The sequence below is a fragment of the Microtus pennsylvanicus genome, chromosome 8 (assembly GCF_037038515.1).
Source record: "Microtus pennsylvanicus isolate mMicPen1 chromosome 8, mMicPen1.hap1, whole genome shotgun sequence".
Lineage (NCBI taxonomy): Eukaryota > Metazoa > Chordata > Mammalia > Rodentia > Cricetidae > Microtus > Microtus pennsylvanicus.
The window spans coordinates 92,669,114-92,690,136 of NC_134586.1; the positions used below are offsets into that span (position 1 = coordinate 92,669,114).

The following is a 21,023-nucleotide window of genomic DNA, read 5'->3' on the forward strand; positions in this document are numbered from 1 at the left end:
TTGACCTTGGCCTATTATTGAAATAAAAAATGGGAATCAGTTTGGGGCCCCCTCCCTTGTCATTGCTCCTCTGGAGATTCCTTGGCAGGCTGTGTTGGTTCTTGTGATAGAGTTCAGCTTCATGGGGCTGATGCTGCTCTGCTGCTTGGTTGTTACTTTGGATCTCATGATTTTTTTCCCTCCCTCCCCCTCCCTCCCGCCCTCCCTTCCGCCCTCCCATCTTCCATTCTTGTCTTTTGTTTTTTTGAGTGTTTTGATTTAACTTGGCATTTTTTTTTAATGTCTGGATTTTACTAATCTTGAGGAATATTTTTTGTGCTTTGATTATATTTTCTTGTGTAGATGTAAGAGCCACTCTATAATCCCCCTTTCTTCTTTTCTCCCTCTCTCCCTCCTTCCTTCCCTTCTTCCTTCCCTCCTTCCCAGAGAAATCAACTTGGCCAAACTAAATTTCTTTCTATGCTCTGAATGCTGCCTCTTGTTTATTTTGGGAGTGAATGAAGAACTACAAGACTTACCTTGACTTATTTTATAGGAATTTTACTTAGTTTTGTTTGAGAGGAACAATGGGTTCGTGTGTGTGTACATATATGAAATATGATGTTATATACTTTTGAGCCCTTTATTATTTTGACAAGTCTGGTCTTTTTTTTTTTTTAATGGTGCTGAGATGTAGCCCCATACCTTCTGTCTGGTAAACAAGTGCTCCACCACTGAGCTCCTCCAGTTCTTTAAGTATTTTAAAATTTTGAGCCATGAGTATCTTTTTCTTTCCTTGTTTCATTTTTGTGTGCATTCTGGTCATTGTATATAATATACAACACCAGAAACTGTTGGTTATTTCTTTCTTTCTTTTTCTTTTTTTTTTTTGTGTACCAGAAGGGATTTTACACCACTAGATGGCAGATTCTTCCAACATTTCTAGAATTAAGACCCTTAATAAGCCATTTCTAATTCTTGAAATGCTTTTTCAGTGTGACTCTTCATCAGCATTTTATGAAGTCTTGGTACTGAAGGACTTGCATCGCCTGTCTGTCCTTCTCAGGCAGCTGTGCCTGCTTCTCTGTTGCTGACCCTGTTCTCTGTCCCCTTGCTTTATTTAAGCTCAAGTTAATTCGGCTCCTTACACCCCCCCCCCATGTGTGTGTGTACTTTTTTCCCCAGTGTCACTTTATTCATTTATTTTTTTTCTGAAACCTGTGTTCTTTCTCTGACTTTGAGAGTTGGAGCATTAGAGCTGGAACAGCCTTCATCTGTCATTGGTTAAACTCTTCATTTTTCAGGTGGGAGAGCTGCAGCTTAGAGAGGTTAAGCCAAGGACGAAGACTGTGTCTTATCTTTGTACAGCTACAGTTCTTTGAACAAACTACCTAGATAGATTTTTCCAGAGTGAAGCACACTGGGTAAATGCTGTAAAGGATACAGTGATGAAGTGGACACCACCCAAATGGCTCCAGCTCGGTGATAGAATTATGATTTGATTAACTGTTGCAGTGCATTGTGCTAAGTGCTCAAGGAAGAGATCATGATTAAATATTTGGGAGGCTAAGGGTGCTTCGTCTCCTGTTTCTTCACTTGTTCTTTAGAGACTGCAGACACTCACTGCATTTCCTGAAGTCCTCTGTGCACCGTTGCAGCCTAGCTGTACTATGCAGCATGTTCCCTTGGCTTGAGTGCTATAACTTAACCCACTTGTCTGTCTGGGAACTTTTCAAAGGCTGCATCCCTGTGATGCCCTCCTGAAGGCGTAAGTCACAAACAATGCCACACCAATTTGGGATTATGATTAATAGGGTGATATTTATTTAAAGGGGAAAAAACTTACAGATCACTGTCCCAGGCAACAGCCCTCTACGCAACGCAACCAGGAGTCTAGTCGCCGGCGGAGCAGGAAGTGAAGAGAGAGAGGAGAGGGAAGTGGCCGCTTTTTTAAAGGGAGAGAGCCCACGCCCCAAGGGGCTGGTATCTCAGCGGCGATAGGTTGGAGGAGTGGGAGGACCTCCCGCAACACCCTCCCTAACGTCTTTCTTCATGCCCTTGTCCCTCTGATGCAGTTTTGTACCTAGCTCTAAGGTGGCTGCCAAGGTTCTGTGCAACAGTAGCTAGTGGTTACTAATGGCTACTAATAACTTCATCTGCAGTGGATTGGGTCCTGCTCATTTCTGTGTAAGAGAAGCAAGGAATGTACATAACAGAATGCAAACCTGCTAAGCAGGCTGTACTTGATACACATTGACTGTGAAATGGGAGAGTTCAGGTACTCATTGCTGTTAGGAGAGTTAGAAATGGCCTTGTCTGACAGTCCTTCAATCACTTCCTGAACACTTCATATACAAAATTAATGAGAAAGCCATGTCTACAGATTACATACATTTGTGCAAAGGTCTTTGAGCTTCATGCCTTGAGTCCCAAAATCATGATAGTTTCTGCTAATACCTACATGATTTCATATTGAAGATTATTAAGAAAGAGCCTTTCTCTCTCCATCTTGTTTTTGTGAATGAAAAGTAGTTTTGTTGATGAGTGCTGCGGCCCGGAAAGCGCTGTTTGTGGCATTCCTTCATGACTCCTGGCTCTTACATTCTTTCTGCTTCCTTTTCGATGATGACCCCTGAGTCTTAGGGAGAGCCGTATGATGTAGATGTTCCAACTAAGGCTGAACACTTTATAGCTTCTTATTTTCTGCCTTTTGAGCCTCTGTGAATCTCTGTGAATCAGCTTCTCTGATGATGAGAGCTGCACTAACACATGGGTGTAAAGATAATTCTTTAGGCCACACTTAACTTAGCTTAATGTCCATTTAGCTGAATAGTACATACAGCACCCATGGAGGCCAGCAGAGGGTGTTGGATCCTTTTGGACTGGAGTGTGAACTGCCATGTGGGTGCTGGGAATTGAATTAGGATCTTTAGGAAGAGCAACCAGTGCTCTAAACCTCAGAGCCAGCTTAGCTTTCATGATTTTATCATGTGACCTTTTATTATATTATTTTTTATATATTATATTTTTATATATTATTTATTATAATATTTTTCCACTTTACATTGTAAAGAGAGCCACACTAATAATGATTGTAGTTTCTATGTCCACAAACTTTCTCACATTGGTAAACATTTTCACTGTAAATGTAATCTCACCAGTTTGTAAGACTTACTAAACCTTTGAGGGGGGTTGGTATAAATCTGCACATTTGGTCTTTGGATTTCTTTTATGTCTTTCCATTGTTTATTTATTCCTTGTCCATTATTCCTTTGAATTGGTGGTGGATCTTTTTAAATCCTTTATACAGATGTACTATTAACTTTATATGTTATAAACTTCCCCCATTTACAATTTTTTAATCTGTAAATACAAGTTTTAAATTTTAAGTAGAATCTTTATTCACACACACATATATGTGTTACATACATATACACACATATGCATATGTTTTTCCTCAGTATGTATAGCTCAAGCTGTTCTGGAATTTGCTGTCTAGGCCAGCCTGGCCTCAAACTTGCCATCTTCCTGCCTCAGCCTCACGAATATTGCTATTCCAGGAATGTATCATTACCCTTGTCTGTGTGGATGTCTTAATGACACAAAGGCAGGGAAATGCTCTCAAGTTGAGATGAACCAAACCCAGCTTGGCAGGGTGGATTGTCCCATGTGGATTGAGTTGGCACTCCCCTCTCCCATGTAATTCAGTGTGTTCAGTTCCGTGAACAATTCTGCTAGTATTTCCTTTGAAAGTGCCTGCACTTTGTATATTAATTTAAGAAGGGTTTGTGTCATTCACATGTTGATAGTTCAACAGAGAACTTGCTGTTTTGCTTTCTTTCTTCAAGTGTATCACTTTTCTAATGGGTGTTTTGAACAGTTTTTGTTGGTGAGCTTTACCATACTCTTGTGTTCACATTGTCCTGTACTGTTTAATGAGCATGCGACTGCCACCTCCCACTATCCCCACTGCCCCTACCCCCTTCCTGCCTTAAATACTCCTCTGTTACTGTTGAAATCTATAGTAAAGACTGTCATTGTGGAGATGGCTCGCCCTAGTACCTCTGTGTGTTCTGTGCTGTTTAAGGAGGAGGGAGGAGCTTTCTATTTGCAGGCCACTGGCAGGTATTTACTGAGTGTATCATGTTGGGCCTGAGACTCCTCTCCTCTCCTTGCCATTGGCTGGCTTTTCCTCCATCAGCATGGCTTTACCAGTGCGATGTTGCTCCTCAGCATGTCTGTTGTCCTAGAAACCTCCTTATCTAATGCTGCAGTCACATGGAGGAATATTTATTTAGTCAGCCAAGCAGTGGCCTGCTTTGATTTTCATTTTCATAATCTCTTGCAGGTTAGCTCTCAGTCAGTATTGTGAATCAATAAAGTGATGTCAAAATTAACGTAATGATTTGGGCTGATGTGTGTGTATAAGTTTGCATGTGTCTTGAAGAAATCATGCCTTTTATTTTCTATAGTCTCACTCCTTAGATTTTGTTGATCACAGCTTTGTATTATCATTTAAAGTATTTTTAATTTTTTCATCTGTACTTTTTTCCCAAATTGATAGTTAGATTTATGAGGGTAATGATAGTTGGGAATATTTACTTGAGCAGTGATCTGCACAGAGCGAATGCTCTGGACACGTACAGTGCTGTCACTGTGACTGGAGACCCAGTGTATCTTTGACCTTGGGGAACAAGCAAAATTGTATTTTAGCTCTGAGAGTTTGCCTGGAGTAGAAATAGTCCAGTAAGCTTCCAGCCACCCTCTCCAATTGTTGTCTCTTCATTTTCTGATGTGAACTAGTTAGTACTGCCTGGAAAAAGAGCAGGAGAAAGGATGTGAGCGAAGGCTGAAGTTGTGTTTCTCTCAGTGAGTACTTACCTGACGTCATAGGTTTCTGAGCTGGGATACTGGAGGATTATTACTCAGTTTTGAAGTTCTTACATCTCCCTCCCTCCCTCCCTCCCTCCCTCCCTCCCTCCCTCCCTCCCTCCCTCCCTCCCTCCCTCCCTCTTTCCCTCCCTCCTTCCCTCCCCCCCCTCTCTTTCTGCATTATTGTTGGCTCAGTTCAGAAACAAGTTAGGAAGCAGCTGGGGGCTGAGAAGCACCGTGTGGCACTGGAGTCTGATAGTCGTTGGGGTTTTAGGACTGGCGGTGAAGCATGGTGTGCTGTAGTTTACTGGGACCGCTCTCCCATATCGTCATGAATGTGCTGGTAGAGCTGCACTGATTTTGGCTTCAGGAGGTCAGAGGTTGAAATGAGCATTGGTGGGCTGCTCAAGGTGCCAGTAGGGCCATTATGGAGGGTTTTCTGGCTTTCCTAGACTCTCCAGATTCCCTGGCTTGTTAGCCTGCCTACCTGCAAAGCTGCCCTGAGCCAGTTGAGTCTGTCACACATTACTTCATTCCGAGCCAGACACTTTTGCTTGCTCCTTCCACTCTTGGGATCCTTGTGATTTCATGGACCCACCTGGAAAGTCAAGATAATTTCTATGTGGGGGCAGTTGATTGGCAATCTACATCTCTTTGCTGCCTAGCACAGAAGCTAGGTTGCTGATACATTTTTAATTTTTTCCTCTATTTTTTTAAAAAAGAAAACTCTTTTTTTTTCATTATACATACCAATCCAAGTTCCACTCCCTCCCCTACTCCCATTTCTTCCACATGCCCTCCCACCCAACCCCATCCACTCCTCAGAGAGGGTAAGGCATATTGCTTTGGGGAAGGTCCAAGGCCCTCCCTACTATATCTAGGCTGAGCAGGGTACCCGTTCAAAGAGAATAGGTTCCCCAAAAGCCAGTACATGCAGTAGGGATAAAATCCTGGTGTCGTTTCCAGTGGCCCCTCAGTCTCTCCAGCCATGCAACTGTCAATCACAATCAGAGGGACTAGTTTGGTCCTATGCTTGTTCCTTCCCAGTCTGGCTGCAGTTTGTGAGCTCCCATTAGCTCAGGTAGACTGTTTCAGTGGGTGTACCTGTCATGGTCTTGACCTCTTTGCTCATATTCTCATTCCTCCCACTCTTCAGCTGGACTTTGGGAGCTCAGTCCAGTGCTCTGATGCAGGTCTCTGCCTCTGTTTCCATCAGTTTCTGGATGAAGATTCTATGGTGATATTTAAGATACTCATCAATCTGACTACAGGGCAAGTCAAGATTGGGCCCTCTCTCCTATTGTTTAGGGTCTTTGCTGGGGTCATCCTTGTGGATTCCTGGGAATTCTCTAGAGCCAGGTTTCTTGCTAACCCTTTAATGGCTCGGCTCTCAATCAAGATATCTCTTTCCTTGCTCTCATCTCTGTCCTTCCTCCTTCTTGACTATCCCATTCCCTCAAGTTCTCCTCACCCCTCCCCTTTCCCCCTCCTTCCTCCCTTCCATCTCCCCCACCCCATGCTCCCAATTTTGTCAGGCTATCTTGTCTGTTTTGTCTTTTCCGGTGAATCTATATATGTTTTTTTTTTAGGGTTTCAGGTGTCAGTGTTTACAATAGAGTAGTTCTGTTTGACAACTTTTGTATATACCTGTACTAGTCTCAAAGGTGAAATATAAGCGGTCATCATGTGATATCAAGCTATTGATATTTATAAGTTTATATTACTCAGTTATAAACTTAAATGTGGTACATGTCTGCAGTCCCAGTATTTGTGAGGCAGGGCAGGAGGATTGGGAACTAGAGGTCAGCACTGCCTTTATAGTAAAGTATCTCAAAAAAAAAGTATAAGTTAATATGGTTCTATAATTTAGTCTTTTGTTATGTCAGATCTTATAAACCTCATGAAATACGGTGTTATCCTTACTAAAAACAGACAGATAGACAAAAACCAAAATGTTTCAAGTTGTAGGTTTCCCTTGAATGTGGCCGAGAACAAAGCGGCCGTGTGGTGAAAGCTCACTCTCTTCTCAGCCAGACGGGGGCTTTGTGATGGGGAGGCTTTGTTGGTTTTGGTTTGGCCGAGTTTGACACAGTGTCCTGTCACTTGAGACAGTGGTAGATGGGGTGGGGACAGCATGTGAGCAGAGGTCCAGGGAACCACTCTCTTTGGTCGTGGGCTCTCTTAAAACATGAAAATTCTTTTCATTTCTTATAATTATTAGTTTAACCATTAAGAAATGCATGGATTGTTTTTCTTGTTATTTCTGTTGTCTCTTGTCATTGATGACAGATAAGACATTAACAATGGATGTTTTCCTGTTAGCATATCAAAATTTCACCTTGAGTTTTTATCATTGTTTGTTTAGTAATTATTATTTGTACATGTGCATACATATGTACATGTGGAGGTCAGGGGACAACTCTTTGGAGTCAGTTCTCTTCACCTTTGCCTGGGTCTGGGGTTCGAACTCAGGACATCAGGCTTGCATGGCAAGTGCTTTAGCCACTGATCACCTTCCTGGCTCTACCTTGGTGCCTCCCCCCACTCTCACATAAGTGATTGTAAGGATCACTATCCTGCTACTATGCAGGATTCTGCCAGATGTACTGACCCTGATTTAACTGGCAGAAGTGGCGGCTTGGCTTTTATTGTTTACCAGCTCAGTTTTGCTGCGACTGCATAGTGTATCTTTGACTCTCTAGTGTTTAGTAGATTGTTTGCTCTCTTAGTAACTGGCCTGTCCTTTGCTGATGGAGTATGGCAGTCAGAAGTGAATCATGAGTAACATGCTGCTCTCCTCTTACCTCTGAGCAGTTACTGCCGTGTGCTCTTTCCCATGGCACACACCCAGCTGCTGCCATGTCTTTCTAAGGCTGCAGTTGGGCCACATTGCATCGCGTATGGTGTTGGCGTCACTGAGTGTGTGTTTGGTTCCTGCCAATGCTTGTTAGGTTTGATAACGCCAGTGTCTGTGAGCTGCATTGCAAATTCCAGACATTTCCCTTTATTTCTAAATTTCTGGATGCATTTAGGTGCCTAAATGTTTACCCTTTGCTTCTTTATCAGTGAAGGTGAAGTTCAAATTGAAAAGCCATTAGGTTTCTTTTCTTGAATAGTAATCATCTAGGTATAATGACAGCAATTTTAGCTTTCTGTGTTCAGGGGGCTAATTCTGCACTGTTTTCTTGTTACCTTGTTCATATTTGTAATTTATTAATTCTGTTCTTGTTATTTCTAGACTTTTACTGGTTGGTGGATGTGAAACTACTGAACTGGGCATTTCCAAAGCTTCTAGCTGTGGCCTTTCTGCGTGGAGAGTCCTCTCAGGCTCACCGTATTATAAGCAAGTTACTAGCAGCGGAGATACGGTCACTGAGGTATGTGGTAGTGCAATTATCTAGACTATTTCCTAATTGGTGTTAGACAAGGAAACCTGTGAAAGATATAACCAGCAATGTTTGTCTCACAAAAGGGAGATTAATGGTTCTGTGAACTTAGTGTTTTATTATTCTCACTTGCTTATTAACTCTAACTAAAATGTTCTTAAAATGTATTAATAACAATGAAGAGTATATCCCGAATAATATTAATAATATAACTAAAACATCATTTGTTATTACTATATATCAAATATAGTAAAATGTATTGAATTTAACTTGACTTCCCTTTTAGTAATGATATTTTCAGATAATAGAAAAAAAGTGTAGATCAGATGAGGCGACTCAGCAGGTAACTGTTTGCCTCACAAGCTTGGCAGCCTGAGTCCATAGGCAAAAGGTGAGGAATGATTGCATAGTTATTTTTTTGTACACTCTGGCTCGGACCTGTGTGCACACATATATCTGTACACACCCACAAATAATATACAAAAGTGTAAAAAAGAGAAAACAGCATAGCCTGTTTGTTGTCTTATTACTTATATTTTCTCACTTAGTCGTTAACATTTAGCATGCTGTTTTTGTGTTGATAACTGTTCAGAGTGCTTTTATCCCATGCTGGCTCACCTAAGTGTGTTTTCAGTTGGGTTAGCCCATGTCATTTACCCTAACCAGCAAGTGAGACTAGCATGCCAGTTCACATTCTGAACTACCTTGTATACATCCTTCCGTGTTTATAGCAAATGCCCTATTGCTCCGTATTCATTCTTTATCATTTATTAGACCTCTGTTTTGTGCCCCACTCTCCTTGTGTTAGCCTTTTACCTTTGACCAAATAAGTTTATTTTGACCTGCAGTTTCAGAGACTTCAGCTGATGGTGGCTTGGTTCTCTTGTGGCATTGTAGCTCGTGATGAGGTCACATGATGTGAGAGTGCTTACTTCATGGCCTCTCTGAGAGGCAGGGAGAAGCAGAGTCAGAGAAAGCATGACCTTGATATGAGTGTCTACCAGGGTCCCCGTGTCTCTCTAGGGTGGTGTGCCTTCCCGCTGTCCTTCTACAACACCCTTCCTGGAGGGAACACCACCTCCCAATAGCACTGATGCTGGCACTAGCCAGCCTTTAACACTTGGACCGTAGGTGCTTTCCAGATCCCAAGTATAGCACCCTGTTAGTCTGTAGCATTAGAGTAGGCTAGACAGAGTGTGAAAAAAAATCATACAGTCACACAAACATATTGGAAGACCTAAAATGCCTGTGGCTTGTCACATCAAAATTTTTGGCCAAGCCTGCTGATGCTGCTGTGTCTTTTCTAGGCAGTTTGTTATACCTGAAGATTAGAGAATCTGTGGACTATGACTTCTTGAGGTCCCACTGTCTCTACTGCTGGCTTTAGGAAGGGCAGAGAGGAATTAAAAGTGGAACTTTTCTCAGACTTATCCCAAAAGTGACACCAATTTTGCTTATTTATCAAACTAACCACGTGACCCTTCCTAGCTCCAAAGAAGATTGGAAATAGTTTCTGTGTGTCCAGAAATATGAAATCAGTTAGGTGCCGGTAAATGCTAATTATGTCTACCATGTTGGTCATACTCTGCTTATATGTGTCTTGGTTTTTTGGGTAAATTGTATGAAAGAAGCACTTGATGGAGGTTATGAGCCCTGTACTTAGTGTATGCCTGTCATGCATGAGAGCTGCATGTTTTTAAAGTGAGGAATAAAACAGGCAAACTAAAGCATAGTATAAGGGAATATGCTAATTTCATAAGTGATTGTATTTGTCTTGTTATTTTTCTTAAAATATATTGATTTAAAAGTAATCTTCCAAACCAGCAAATGGCTTGGTGTTGGAAAAGATTCTGAAGGATGAGCTTTTGAAAAAGAAATCTTTGGCAGTTACAGTAGTCTTCACTGTTATTGTTAGACTTGGCCTGCATTGTAATAAATAATTGTGATTTAACCCAACAAAGTAATTCAAAATGATACCAGCCTACTGTTTTTTGTGGCACGAACCTTAAATCAGCTAATATTTGCAGCTCCCATTATGGAATGCTGGTTTTTCTTCTTTCATTTATGATCCATCTACCTGCTTTCCTGCTTGGTCATTTTCCCTTCAGTGCTCAGAGAGGAGGCAGTTTGTTAGCAGCCCCTTTTCTCAGCCCTGGAGTGTTAGGCCAAATAGAGCTTAATGATGGAAGACAGGAAGACATAGCTTGGATAGGATGCTCTGGTTCCTTATCGCATTTCCTCTCATATTATCTGTGTGTCTGACTGTGTGAGGTGGGAACTGATTGAAGAAATGGACACATTACTTCATGTTGTAGGAACTTATTAGCTGTGTTTTTCAGTGACTTTTGTAACTTCTAGTTTTATGTGACATAAATCAAGCAGATCTTGGAAAAATCTTATCCTTCAAATCTGCATAAAACAAGTATGATTCTTACAGCTTATTTTCAGATGGTTCAGTTACAATATGAAAAGCTTTTGCATGTATGAAAAGCAAACTGGTGTAGCAAAATGTAAATGACTGGTCAGCGCAACGATCACGTTGTCTTTTCTGGAGCTTGAAATTTCTCTACATCAAAAGTGAGAAAAGGACCGCAAGGGGTGCGTCCACCCTCTGAGACTGTGTGACTGACCTAATGGGAGCTCACCAAGGCCAGCTGGACTGGGACTGAATGAGCATGTGATCAAACCGGACTCTCTGAATGTGGCTGACAATGAGGGCTGACTGAAAAGCCAATGATAATGGCACTTGGTTTTGGTTCTACTGAATGTACTGGCTTTTTTGGGAGCCTAGTCTGTTTGGATGCACACCTTCCTAGACCTGGATGGAGGAGGGAGGTCCTTGGACTTCCCACAGGGCAGGGAACCCTGACTTCTCTTATGACTGGAGAGGGAGGGGAAGTGGGGGGAGTGGGAGGGAAATGGGAGGCGGGGAGGAGGTGGAAATTTTTAATAATAAAAAAAGTGAGAAAAGGAAAGAAACAGATGAGTGTGGAGAATACAGGAAAGATCACGTGGGCGCCGTGAGTCTTTTCGTCCAGCAGCATTGAGGGCATCTATAGAAAGTGGCCCTGCAGAGGGGAGTTTTCCGTGTGCTGTCACCTGGCAGCAGACCTTTCCCCTGGACTCCTTTGGGTTTGTGTGCTTCTGCTCGGCTTCCTTTTGAGTTCTGTATTGTAACGAGCTCTGCTGTGTGTACTCTTCCTGTCTCAAGCCCAAGGGGCTTTGATATTGACTTCTCTTAAGAGAAAATTGCTTGTCCACTGACAGAATGAGTTAGGAAAAACATTGAATTGCAGAGTGAATGCCCTGCTGTATGATTGACTTCTTGAAATGCTGCAAATGTATTTTGATGCCATTAGTAGCTTTCAAGTGTGTTGTGCAGCTAACCTTGCAGTCCTTCTTCATAGCCTTCCCACCTCAGAATCATTGGCAGTTATAACGTTTGTCCCTTTCATCAGGAGGTGGCTGCTGTGCTTAGTGAGCGCCCTCTCCCACAGGCTGCTGGCAGGCTCTAAAACGACTATACAAAATTCAATATATGCATTGATCAACACTTCCAGATGAATGCTAGTGTCCTACATGACTTTATTTAATCATTGTTCAACATTGAATTATTGCTCCAAGTAATAGGAATATAAAAAAACTTATATAGCTAACTCTACAAATGTGTACAATAAAGTATAACAGTGCCCAGTTAGAATTCAGAAGCTGAGGATAGAATGGGTGTAGGCTCTGGAGTTAGAAGGCTGAAATTCCAGTCCTCCCCCCCCCCACCTTTTCTTGCCACTTGGGTGATGAGGCTTTTGTCAGGACCTTGTGAAGCAATCTCTTTGAAGGCAGTTGATAAACTCATATGACAATATGCATGGTAATTATTTTTGTCTGTTTGGCGTTTTAAGACTGAACTTTGTATAAAGAAATGTGGAAATGAATGAAAGTCCTGAAGTTTTGTTATTGATGTTGTGCTTTTTCCAGTGCTTATCATCCTGTGGAAATAGTGCAGGCACTTTGAGCATATTGTTTTCTTAAAAATCCTTTCTCTGAATACTTCCCTTGAGATTCTCCTGTCTGCTCAGCTCTGTCCTGTGTGGGTCTTCCTTTGCTGCTGCCGCCAAGCACCTTTTCCTGTGCCTTTTCCCCCTTTCCCTCCTGCTTGTTTCCCTTCCCGTTCCCAGTGTCTGAGTGTGTAGGCAGCCTGAGCATGAGCTCTCACAGCTCCCTTCATCCTGTCTCTTTCTCCCAGACTCTGAGCTTTCAGATGTGCTAATACTCTTTGCCATTAATATTTCATTATTCTCCTTCCTTTAAAATTTTCTTTTGTCAAATTTCTTTTTAGTTACTGAGTTTTAACTTAGGGCAATTAAAAGTTTCCTGCATCCTTAAATTCTTGTTGAAGCACATTGTTTTACTTAAAGCAATAATTTTGTTTCCTTATATTTCTTAGTTGTTTTCCGTAGTGCAATCTACCCTTGTTTACATATGTGAATGTTTGTCTTCTGATTTCCTTTTCTTTTTAACTTTATAGAACTTGTTGATCTTTGTGTTTGTCTTTCAATTTCTATGAGATATTTCTGAGTCTTTTTCTTGTTCATTGCAATGATACTAGAATATTTTCCAGGATTCCTGGGTTAGTGGTTCCCTGTGTGATCGGTAGAGTGACCCTCAGGTGCTCTGTCGATGTTGATGGGAAGGGCTATGGACTCCAGAAACAAAGCTTCTCTCTTGTCTTGCAGCACACTGCATTTCCTTCTTTGCTTCTTCTATTAGTCCACCTCTGTTGTCAAAAGATACTTCTTCTCCTTCACATTGTTCTTCCTCAGAAACCGTGTGCCTGTCAGATTGCTCCTTCTAAGGACACTCCTGTCCTTTCCCTATAGCCCATGTCTTGATGACATGGGTACTCTTTCAGTGTTATCAGGCAGCAAATGGACCTGATAGTTTTGGATTGGACTTAGATGGACCCTTGACTTCTTTTCTGTCTTTCCTTGGTTGTCCTTCTTGGGCCCTGCAGTACTTTTCCCATCTGCTTTGTTCATCATCCAAGCAGGAGCAATGGATGTGACAAACTGGTACTGGATAATTTTTCTCTCTTTATGTGCAGTTATTTTGGAAGTTATCATCTTCATCATCATCATTTGTTTTCAAGTTAAACTGATTGTATGGTTCTCATTTATATATCTTGGTGTATTCTGTTGTTTTTGGAGGAAATATTGGGATGTTTGGGATAAGCCATCACTGATCTTCAGTGGTTTGGAAGCTCTGGTAGCATAATTTTTAACCTTACCTGCATAATAAGCACTTTTGCTTTTAGTTGTATTTATGTATAGGTATGTATGTTTTTCTATGTGGGTTTACATGCACAGCATGTGAGTATGTTCAGTGCCTGTGGGGGCCGGAAGAGGACATTGCAACCCCTGGAACTGGAGTTGCAAGTGATAATGAGTTACTATGTGGGTGCTGGGAACTGAGCCTGGGTCATTTGTGACAGCAGTGAGCACTCTTAACTAGTGAGCCGTTTCTCTAGTTCCTTTGCCTTGTTTTGTTTTGAGCTTTTGAGACAGGGTGTCCTACTTATCTGAGGCTGGCCTGATGCTTATTGTGTAGCCTAGGATAGACTCCCAGTCATGATAGTCTTGTTGTAGCCTCCTGAGTATTATAGGTGTGAGCCGCCATACTTAGCTTCCATTTTGCTTATTACAATATTGGAGTGAAATTCATATAGTAAAAAATCAGTTGTTTAAAAGTGGACAGTGATAGTGTACACCTAGGAAAGAATCAGTAGGTCATGTTTTAATTTTGTTTCAGTTTTGAGGATCTACTAAACTTTCCCAGAGTGGCTGTACTACTTGATAATTCCCAAATCAGAACATGGTGGTTCCAAACTTTCTACATTCTCAATAACACCTTTTCCATTCCAAAAATTATAGTTATCACTTTTCTTGTTTTAAATACTGGTTTCTAAATGTTATTTTTCCCCTTGTATGTTGGAAGAATAGATTCAGTTCCAAATGAATGAAGTTTCTATGGGAACTTTTGAATTTTTTCACAGTGATAGTAAGATAAATGTCAAACTTAGCCTCAGTCAAGAATATGCTTTGATTTCAATTTGCGTGTGCTGTGTTAGACTTGTTATTTGCCTACTGAAGAAAGCATTTGATTGTGACTTTTCTTAGACCTTCCCACTTGGTCGACTCCCTCACCCCATCAGAATGCTGTCAAGATCATTGGCATTCGTTGATTTTACTCACCGTGTAGCCTTAGCTGGCTTGGAACTTGCTTTGAAGATCAGGCTGTCCTCAAACTCCCAGAAATCCACCTGCCTCTGCCTCTTGAGTGCTGGGATTAAAGGCTATCAATTTTTTTAAAAGTCAATTTAATACTGGGCTACTTGGGCCTTGATGACCACATTGTAACTACACTCAACTCTCTATTGCTCTAATTGTGGTATGCTGTCTCAATCATGCGGTGTTCATTTTCTTCACTGAGGCGTATCCTTGACCCACTAGTGTTTTTTTTTAAAACTATTTTAAAAAATACTTAATGTGTGCTTTTTATTCCATGATAAAAGGGTAATGAAGAAAACATTCCATTAAGATTTTTTTATATGATGTATCTTAATTTTGTAGGTGCCGAAGACACTGGGATTATTAAAGCTGTTAAGTGTCAAGTTTTACACTCGTCAGGGACAAGAACAGGTAATGTAAATTTGCCTAAGTTTGTTTTTCAGACACTCTCAGTGGAGTGCCTTTAAGGTCCAAGCTGAGTGATGCTTGGCTGGTCAGGCCTTTGTCACTGTCACCAGATATCTGGCGCATGAGAGGCCAGACATGCTCATGGTTTCAGAGGTTTGAGTCCACCAGGTTCACGGGAGCTGGCGGAGCAGGACTGTTCCTGCAGGCAGCTGGAAAACAGGTAGAGCAGCTCACCTTGGGTGGAGAAGGGGCAAAGTGGAACAGTATCAGAAAGATGTGTGGCATGCAGCCTCTGTGGCCCCTTGCCTAGGACCCTGCTTCCTCCAGCCCAGCCCCACTGGCAGAACCTGCTCCAACAAAATCAGTGGGGGTATGTGGGTAGGAGCGCATAGCCTACCTCTAGTGATGAGGCGAGCAGGCCGCTTTTCGTCCTGCCTGGCTTCTGCATGGCTAGCTTTACACCCAAAATAACAACACACAAAGTATATTCATTCAAACACTGCCTGGCCTATTAGCTCTAACCTCTTACTGGCTAACTCTCACACCTTGATTAACCCATTTCTATTAATGTGTATTGCCACTTGACTGTGGCTTATAGGCATGAGTCTAACCACCATCTGTCTTGGGAAGAAGATGTATGGCATCTGCCTGACTCTGCTTTCTTCCTCCCAGAATTCTGTTCGGTCTCCTCCACCCACCTAAGGGCCAGCCTATCAAAAAGCCAGGGCAGTTTCTTTATTAACAAATGAAAGTAACACATAGACAGATGACCTTCCTACGTCACCTACCTTCCCCAGTTCCACCTATTCCCAATGCTTGGTTCTAAGGTCGAATCCATCAGTATGTTAGACCATTTAATAGTTGGAACCCTCATGAGCTTGTTGTGTCTGGAACAGCCTGGCAGACACATTTGGAGGTGTCCTTGTCACTCACCTGTATGCTTCTCTGTCTGATCAAGAGGACAATCAAGGGAACTATTATAAGCCTTGAATGATCTAGGCCTTCATCTGGTGTATGCAACAATAGGAGTTTCTAGAGCTATTTATGGAAAATTTGTATATTTTTAGTATGTATTAATTAAAAAAATAATAGAATATATCCAATCCTCTTGAAGGATGAAAGTATAGTCTGAATAAATCATTCTGCTTAGAAGCCATATATCTTTCCAGATTTCTTCCAAAATTGTATGAGGATTTTATTCTAGCAAGAAATCTCTCTCTCTCTCTCTCTCTCTCTCTCTCTCTCTCTCTCTCTCTCTCTCTCTCTCATAAAAATCAGAAGTTCATTCTCAAATGGGAGGCTGGTGATGACTCAGTGGAAGAGTCATGATGAACTGTATTGGCAAGAGAGGTGTGGCTGCCCTTGAATAGAGATGGTCACACAACAGCTGCCTCTGAGGGAGGTGGGTACATTGCTGTCCTAGCATGACTCTTACAACAGGCTCCATCTGTGGGGGACAGCAAATCATACTTTTGTCTTGGCAAGAGTAAAATGGCCTTGTTTTTCTATTTCTTTAATTTCTTCACTAAATTATCAGGATGAATGTAATGAGACTTCTGTTGCTACTTTAGTAGCCAGTATATTTTAAGTTTGAATTATTTCTTTGCTATTGACTTCAGCACAGTCATGTACTTTGGATAGAGCGGACATCCCGTCTGTAGAGTTGAGCGGTAACAGTGCCCGGTGTCTACAGTCTCTTTCATCTTTAATCCTCTGTGTAATTATACTGTATTCTAGTTGGCATCCTCTTTTCTTATTTCCTGGAGCTGTCTTCATTTTTCAGATGAAGAAACATATGTAAGACTAAATGACTTGGCTTCTGTCTTGAAGTTTGTTTGTCCTAATGTGCTGTGTTCCCTGTGTCTGCAGCACCATGCTACTGTTGAGGATGCCACTTCCCTTTCTCCCTGACTCCGCTTTGTATTCTCCATGATTTCTAAGACCTTACTCTTTCCTTTAACTAGGCTTCTTTTGCTGTTGTCAATTAAGTCTTTTTGAGGTGTGTGCTAGAGAGTGTGGAGTTTTAGGATTCCTGTTTTTCAGTCTGTAGGTGTGTACTTTAAGAGCATAATGTCGGCATTGAGAATAAAGGTTGTTTAGTGTAGGCATCCCTTCAAAGCCCACAGTGTGATAGGGTAGGCCCTGAAGCAGGGCAGAATGGGGCAGGGCAGAGCAGAGCACACACTATTCCCATCTGAAGTGCAGCAGAGGAAGAAGCATCTAGCTCCTGGGGTATCTTGGTTTGAATCTTGAGCTGAGGAAGTTCCCAGACAGGGAAGGGAGGATCAGTCTTCTGGTCAGGGGTGGGATGTGCACAGGCATGTGGAGTGGCAGTGATACCATTGGAACATACTGTTTGCTCCAGTAGCTAGAGACTCCTCGGGCACTTAGTTTTGGCTTTCCTTGTTATCATTTCTGCATCCTTATATTTAGGATAATATAATTATAGCAATATTTGGAATAAGACCTATCTAGGGGATTGATTTTTTGATTCTTCTCTGTGTCATCTCTGGCTCATATTAGAACTGTGTGTCAGCTGATTTGATTTAGCAGGAGGTGTGGGTCTGTATGGTTAGTGTAAAGAGACTGTTTTTCTTTATGGTAATACCACCTGGAACTTAAGCTGTGGATTGTTTCGGCCTGTGCTATTGGTTATTCCCATCAGATGGTTCTCGTTCTTTTTCATCCTGACATGATCCTCTGTGAATGAGCAAAACAGAGAGAAGGAAGCAATTAATTTCGTTGTAATTTGATCCTGCATTTCGACACACTGTCCCCAAATCTTTAACTTGTCTGGGCTTTTAAATTTAGTATTCTGAACCCAGGGCTTTCCAGAAAATATCTGAATGCTGTGTGTGTCATCTTGTTTGTACCTAGACATTTCTGTTCATGGCCTGGAGATTTTCAGTGCTGTAATTTCAGAGCTGTTGGTGCACGGGGGCCCTAAGGGTTTCTTCCTGTCGTGAGCACAGTGTAACTAGCGGATGACTTCACATGCCGCCACAGCAAGCTCTGTGACTGGCATGGTAATGTCTGTTTTCTTGATGAAGAAGTTGAAGCCTCAAGACGAGTGACCTGTCCAATACAGTTAACCAGACGTGATGTCCAGGTTTGCTCTTGGAAGGGCTTTGAAAGCTGTTATTTTCTACCACCTCTGGCTGTGGAGGAAGCTGAAGGAATAGAAAGGAAGGCGTACTATACTCAAGAGGAGTCAAGGCCTCCGGTTACATGGATTCTAGACTAATGATCTACTTTACCACTTAAGTTTGACAATAGTTGTATTATCTTTTAAGATGTATTCTGAGGTAGGAGGATTGTTAGGTGTTCAAGCCCCATCTGTCTCAAAAATGAAAAAAAATAAATAAAACCTTTCTTCTTTTAGCTATGAGTATTTTAAAGTGATCTGCCCTTTTTTATGTAACTGTATAGCTACTATTTAGTTCATTCTTTTCTGTATTCACTTGTCAGACTTTAAATCAGTGACTGTCATCTTACAGACACTCAGTTAATGTGTGGTGGTGGCTGTTATTGCTCTCTTAATTTCTTCATGTCCACATGGTACCAATAATTAATCTGAATTTTAATACTTTTTGTTGGTACGTGTGCATGACATGTATGAGCACATGTATGTGTACATGTTTCTGTGTGTGACTGTGCCTGTGCTCATTCCATGTTCATGTGTAGAGGTCAGAGGACAACAGTGGGTGTCACTTCTTGTCTCTGCATTCTTTTAAGAGAGGATCTCAGCCTGGCATTGGTGTTGCACACATTTAATCCCAGAGGCCAGCCTGGTCTGCAAAGCAAGTTATAGGACAGCTGGAGCTGTTACACAGAGAAATCCTGTCTCTAAGAAAATAGGAGGGAGAGAGGGAGGAAGGGAGGGAGGGAAGGAGGGAAGGGAGGGAGGGAGGGAGGGAGGGAAGGAGGGAAGGAAGGAAGGAAGGGAGGGAGGGAGGGAGGGAGGGAGGGAGGGAGCGATCTCTTTGTTATTCCCCACTGTATATGCCAGACTAGCTGGCCCCAGAGCTTCTTGCTGCAGGAGGCCTGGGAGAGCAGATGAGTTCTACCATGTCTGTCTAATAGTGGGTTCTGAGGTTCAGACTCAGTCTTCATGCTTGTGTGGACAACACCATTTCCCACTGAGCCATCCATCTAGCCCTCCATGTTCATTTAAACATTATGGTTTAGTGTGCCTAAATGCCATATGGCTCTAAATAATAAGCTTTTGTTTGTGGTATATATGTCTTAAGACTGTAATGGTAATAATTTATCCATATTTATGAGTGGAATTGGCTTGGAGTGTTTTTATCAAGTATTGTCTATTCCTCATACTCTTTTGTTTTTTTGTCTCTGGTTGTTAATCAGGCTATTGAGGATGGCTGTTTCAGTTTGAAAGATCTCTTCCTTTCTCCTTCCTTCCCTCTCTCCTTCCTCCCTTTTTCCTTCCCCCCTCCCTTCTTTTTTATTCTTTATTCTAAATTACACTAGACTAAAATATATAAACTTAAAAAAGCCCTAAAACTTCTTGAAGTCAAATTAAGGGTCTCGTGGATGCCAGGCAAGGGTTGCATCCTTAACATCTGGCAAGCTTCCCAAGGGCAGGGATTTGTGTTTATTTTGTTTACTGCTGATAACAGAGTGCAAAAACAGAACCTGACATGCAGTATTTATTGCTCAATATGTCATATTCAGCAAGTATTTGTGGAATGTTAGAGGAGCATCACTTAGAAAATTACATTTTATTGATTTGACATTTTTTCTTTCAGAATATGTAGAAATTTAAAACATTTTGAATGCTTTTAGTAGAGTTCAATACTTTTATTTTAATATCACTTATGCAGTTGAAAGGTGGAGGTAATGGAAACCACTGATTTTTAGTTATTTCATAGAGGTGATAAGCAACTGAAGAAAGTGAGGAGTTTAATATCAATATAGCACTCTATTTGACATCACAGAGCTCCCTTGTCTCAGGGAAGATTGAAGTTTTATTACAGTATTTGAGAGAAGGTACAAGTCCTACTCTAAATATTGATGCCAGTAGCAGAAGCCTTTAATTAGTGCTTTTAGTTAAGAAAAGATACAATGGACATTTGAGCTAGTCCTTTAATGTAAGTGAGAGGTACACGAAATTGTATCAATCCAACATGTGGTTTAATGACTTTGGGAAATTGATATATTGAAATCATATAGTCCCCTTTTAGTGACACACTGGTTCTTATTGTAATCATAGTTCCAGTCTCAATTTTAGAAACAATTTTTCACCTTGAAAAAACCACACACCCCTTAACCATTACTCCCAAGTATGAGTGTACATTTCAAAGAATTCATAATCTATTCAAGTGCAGCTGTAAAAGTTACTGGGAAATCTCGGTACTTGATTGATGTGAGATTGGCAGAGTTCTCAGCTGCTCATAATGGCTTGTAACATGTAGCCTTGCCGAGTACTGTTTTAATTCTGAACGCTCTTTCTGTCCATATGTCTTCTGCTCTTACCACACTGTTCACGTACAGGATGGAATCTTCAAGATGAGCCTTTCTCCAGACGGGAGCCTCCTTGCAGCGATCCACTTCTCAGGGAAGCTGAGCATCTGGGCCATTCCATCCCTGAAGCAACAAGGTGTCTGGAGTCAAGATGAGCAGGTGTGTCCTCCATTAGGGTCACTCTCGAGGGTGAGGTCTGAAAATAGTAATAGTAATTTCATTTTGTTGATGTTTTTCTGAACCACACAGCTATTATTTATCCTCATCTTTCGAAACCCACCCTAGTCTTAAGTCAAATTATCGTATCACCTGATAAGGAGAAGTCATGAACTGAATGGTTCTCTGCATCCGTTCTAACTTGGAACATGGCACACTCTACATACCAAGAGTTCTACCGAACTCTGTAATCCTCCTTAATGCTCAGCAAACATAGAATGGAGATTGTAAAATTCTACCAAACCAGCTTTTAACAAGTCTTTAGATAGTTCAATGCTAAAGGGTTCCTTTTCTTTCTAAATCCTGGAGCCCCGCTCTGTACTCACTTAGGTCTGAGGGCAGTTGCCTTCTGTCCTTGCAGAACGATGGGGCATTTTTAATAGTTTATCCTCATTTT

At 41.5% G+C, this 21,023-nt stretch overlaps 1 protein-coding gene across 1 annotated transcript in view; it reads left to right on the forward strand.

Annotated features, from left to right (window-relative positions):
- Nbas (NBAS subunit of NRZ tethering complex) overlaps positions 1–21,023 on the forward strand; it is a 327,757-nt gene that overhangs the window by 40,855 nt on the left and 265,879 nt on the right. Inside the window, exons 10-12 of the mRNA XM_075984028.1 lie at positions 8,090–8,228; positions 14,864–14,932; positions 20,441–20,569. Of these exons, the coding sequence (XP_075840143.1) occupies positions 8,090–8,228; positions 14,864–14,932; positions 20,441–20,569 (337 nt within the window). The remainder of the gene's footprint in view (positions 1–8,089; positions 8,229–14,863; positions 14,933–20,440; positions 20,570–21,023) is intronic.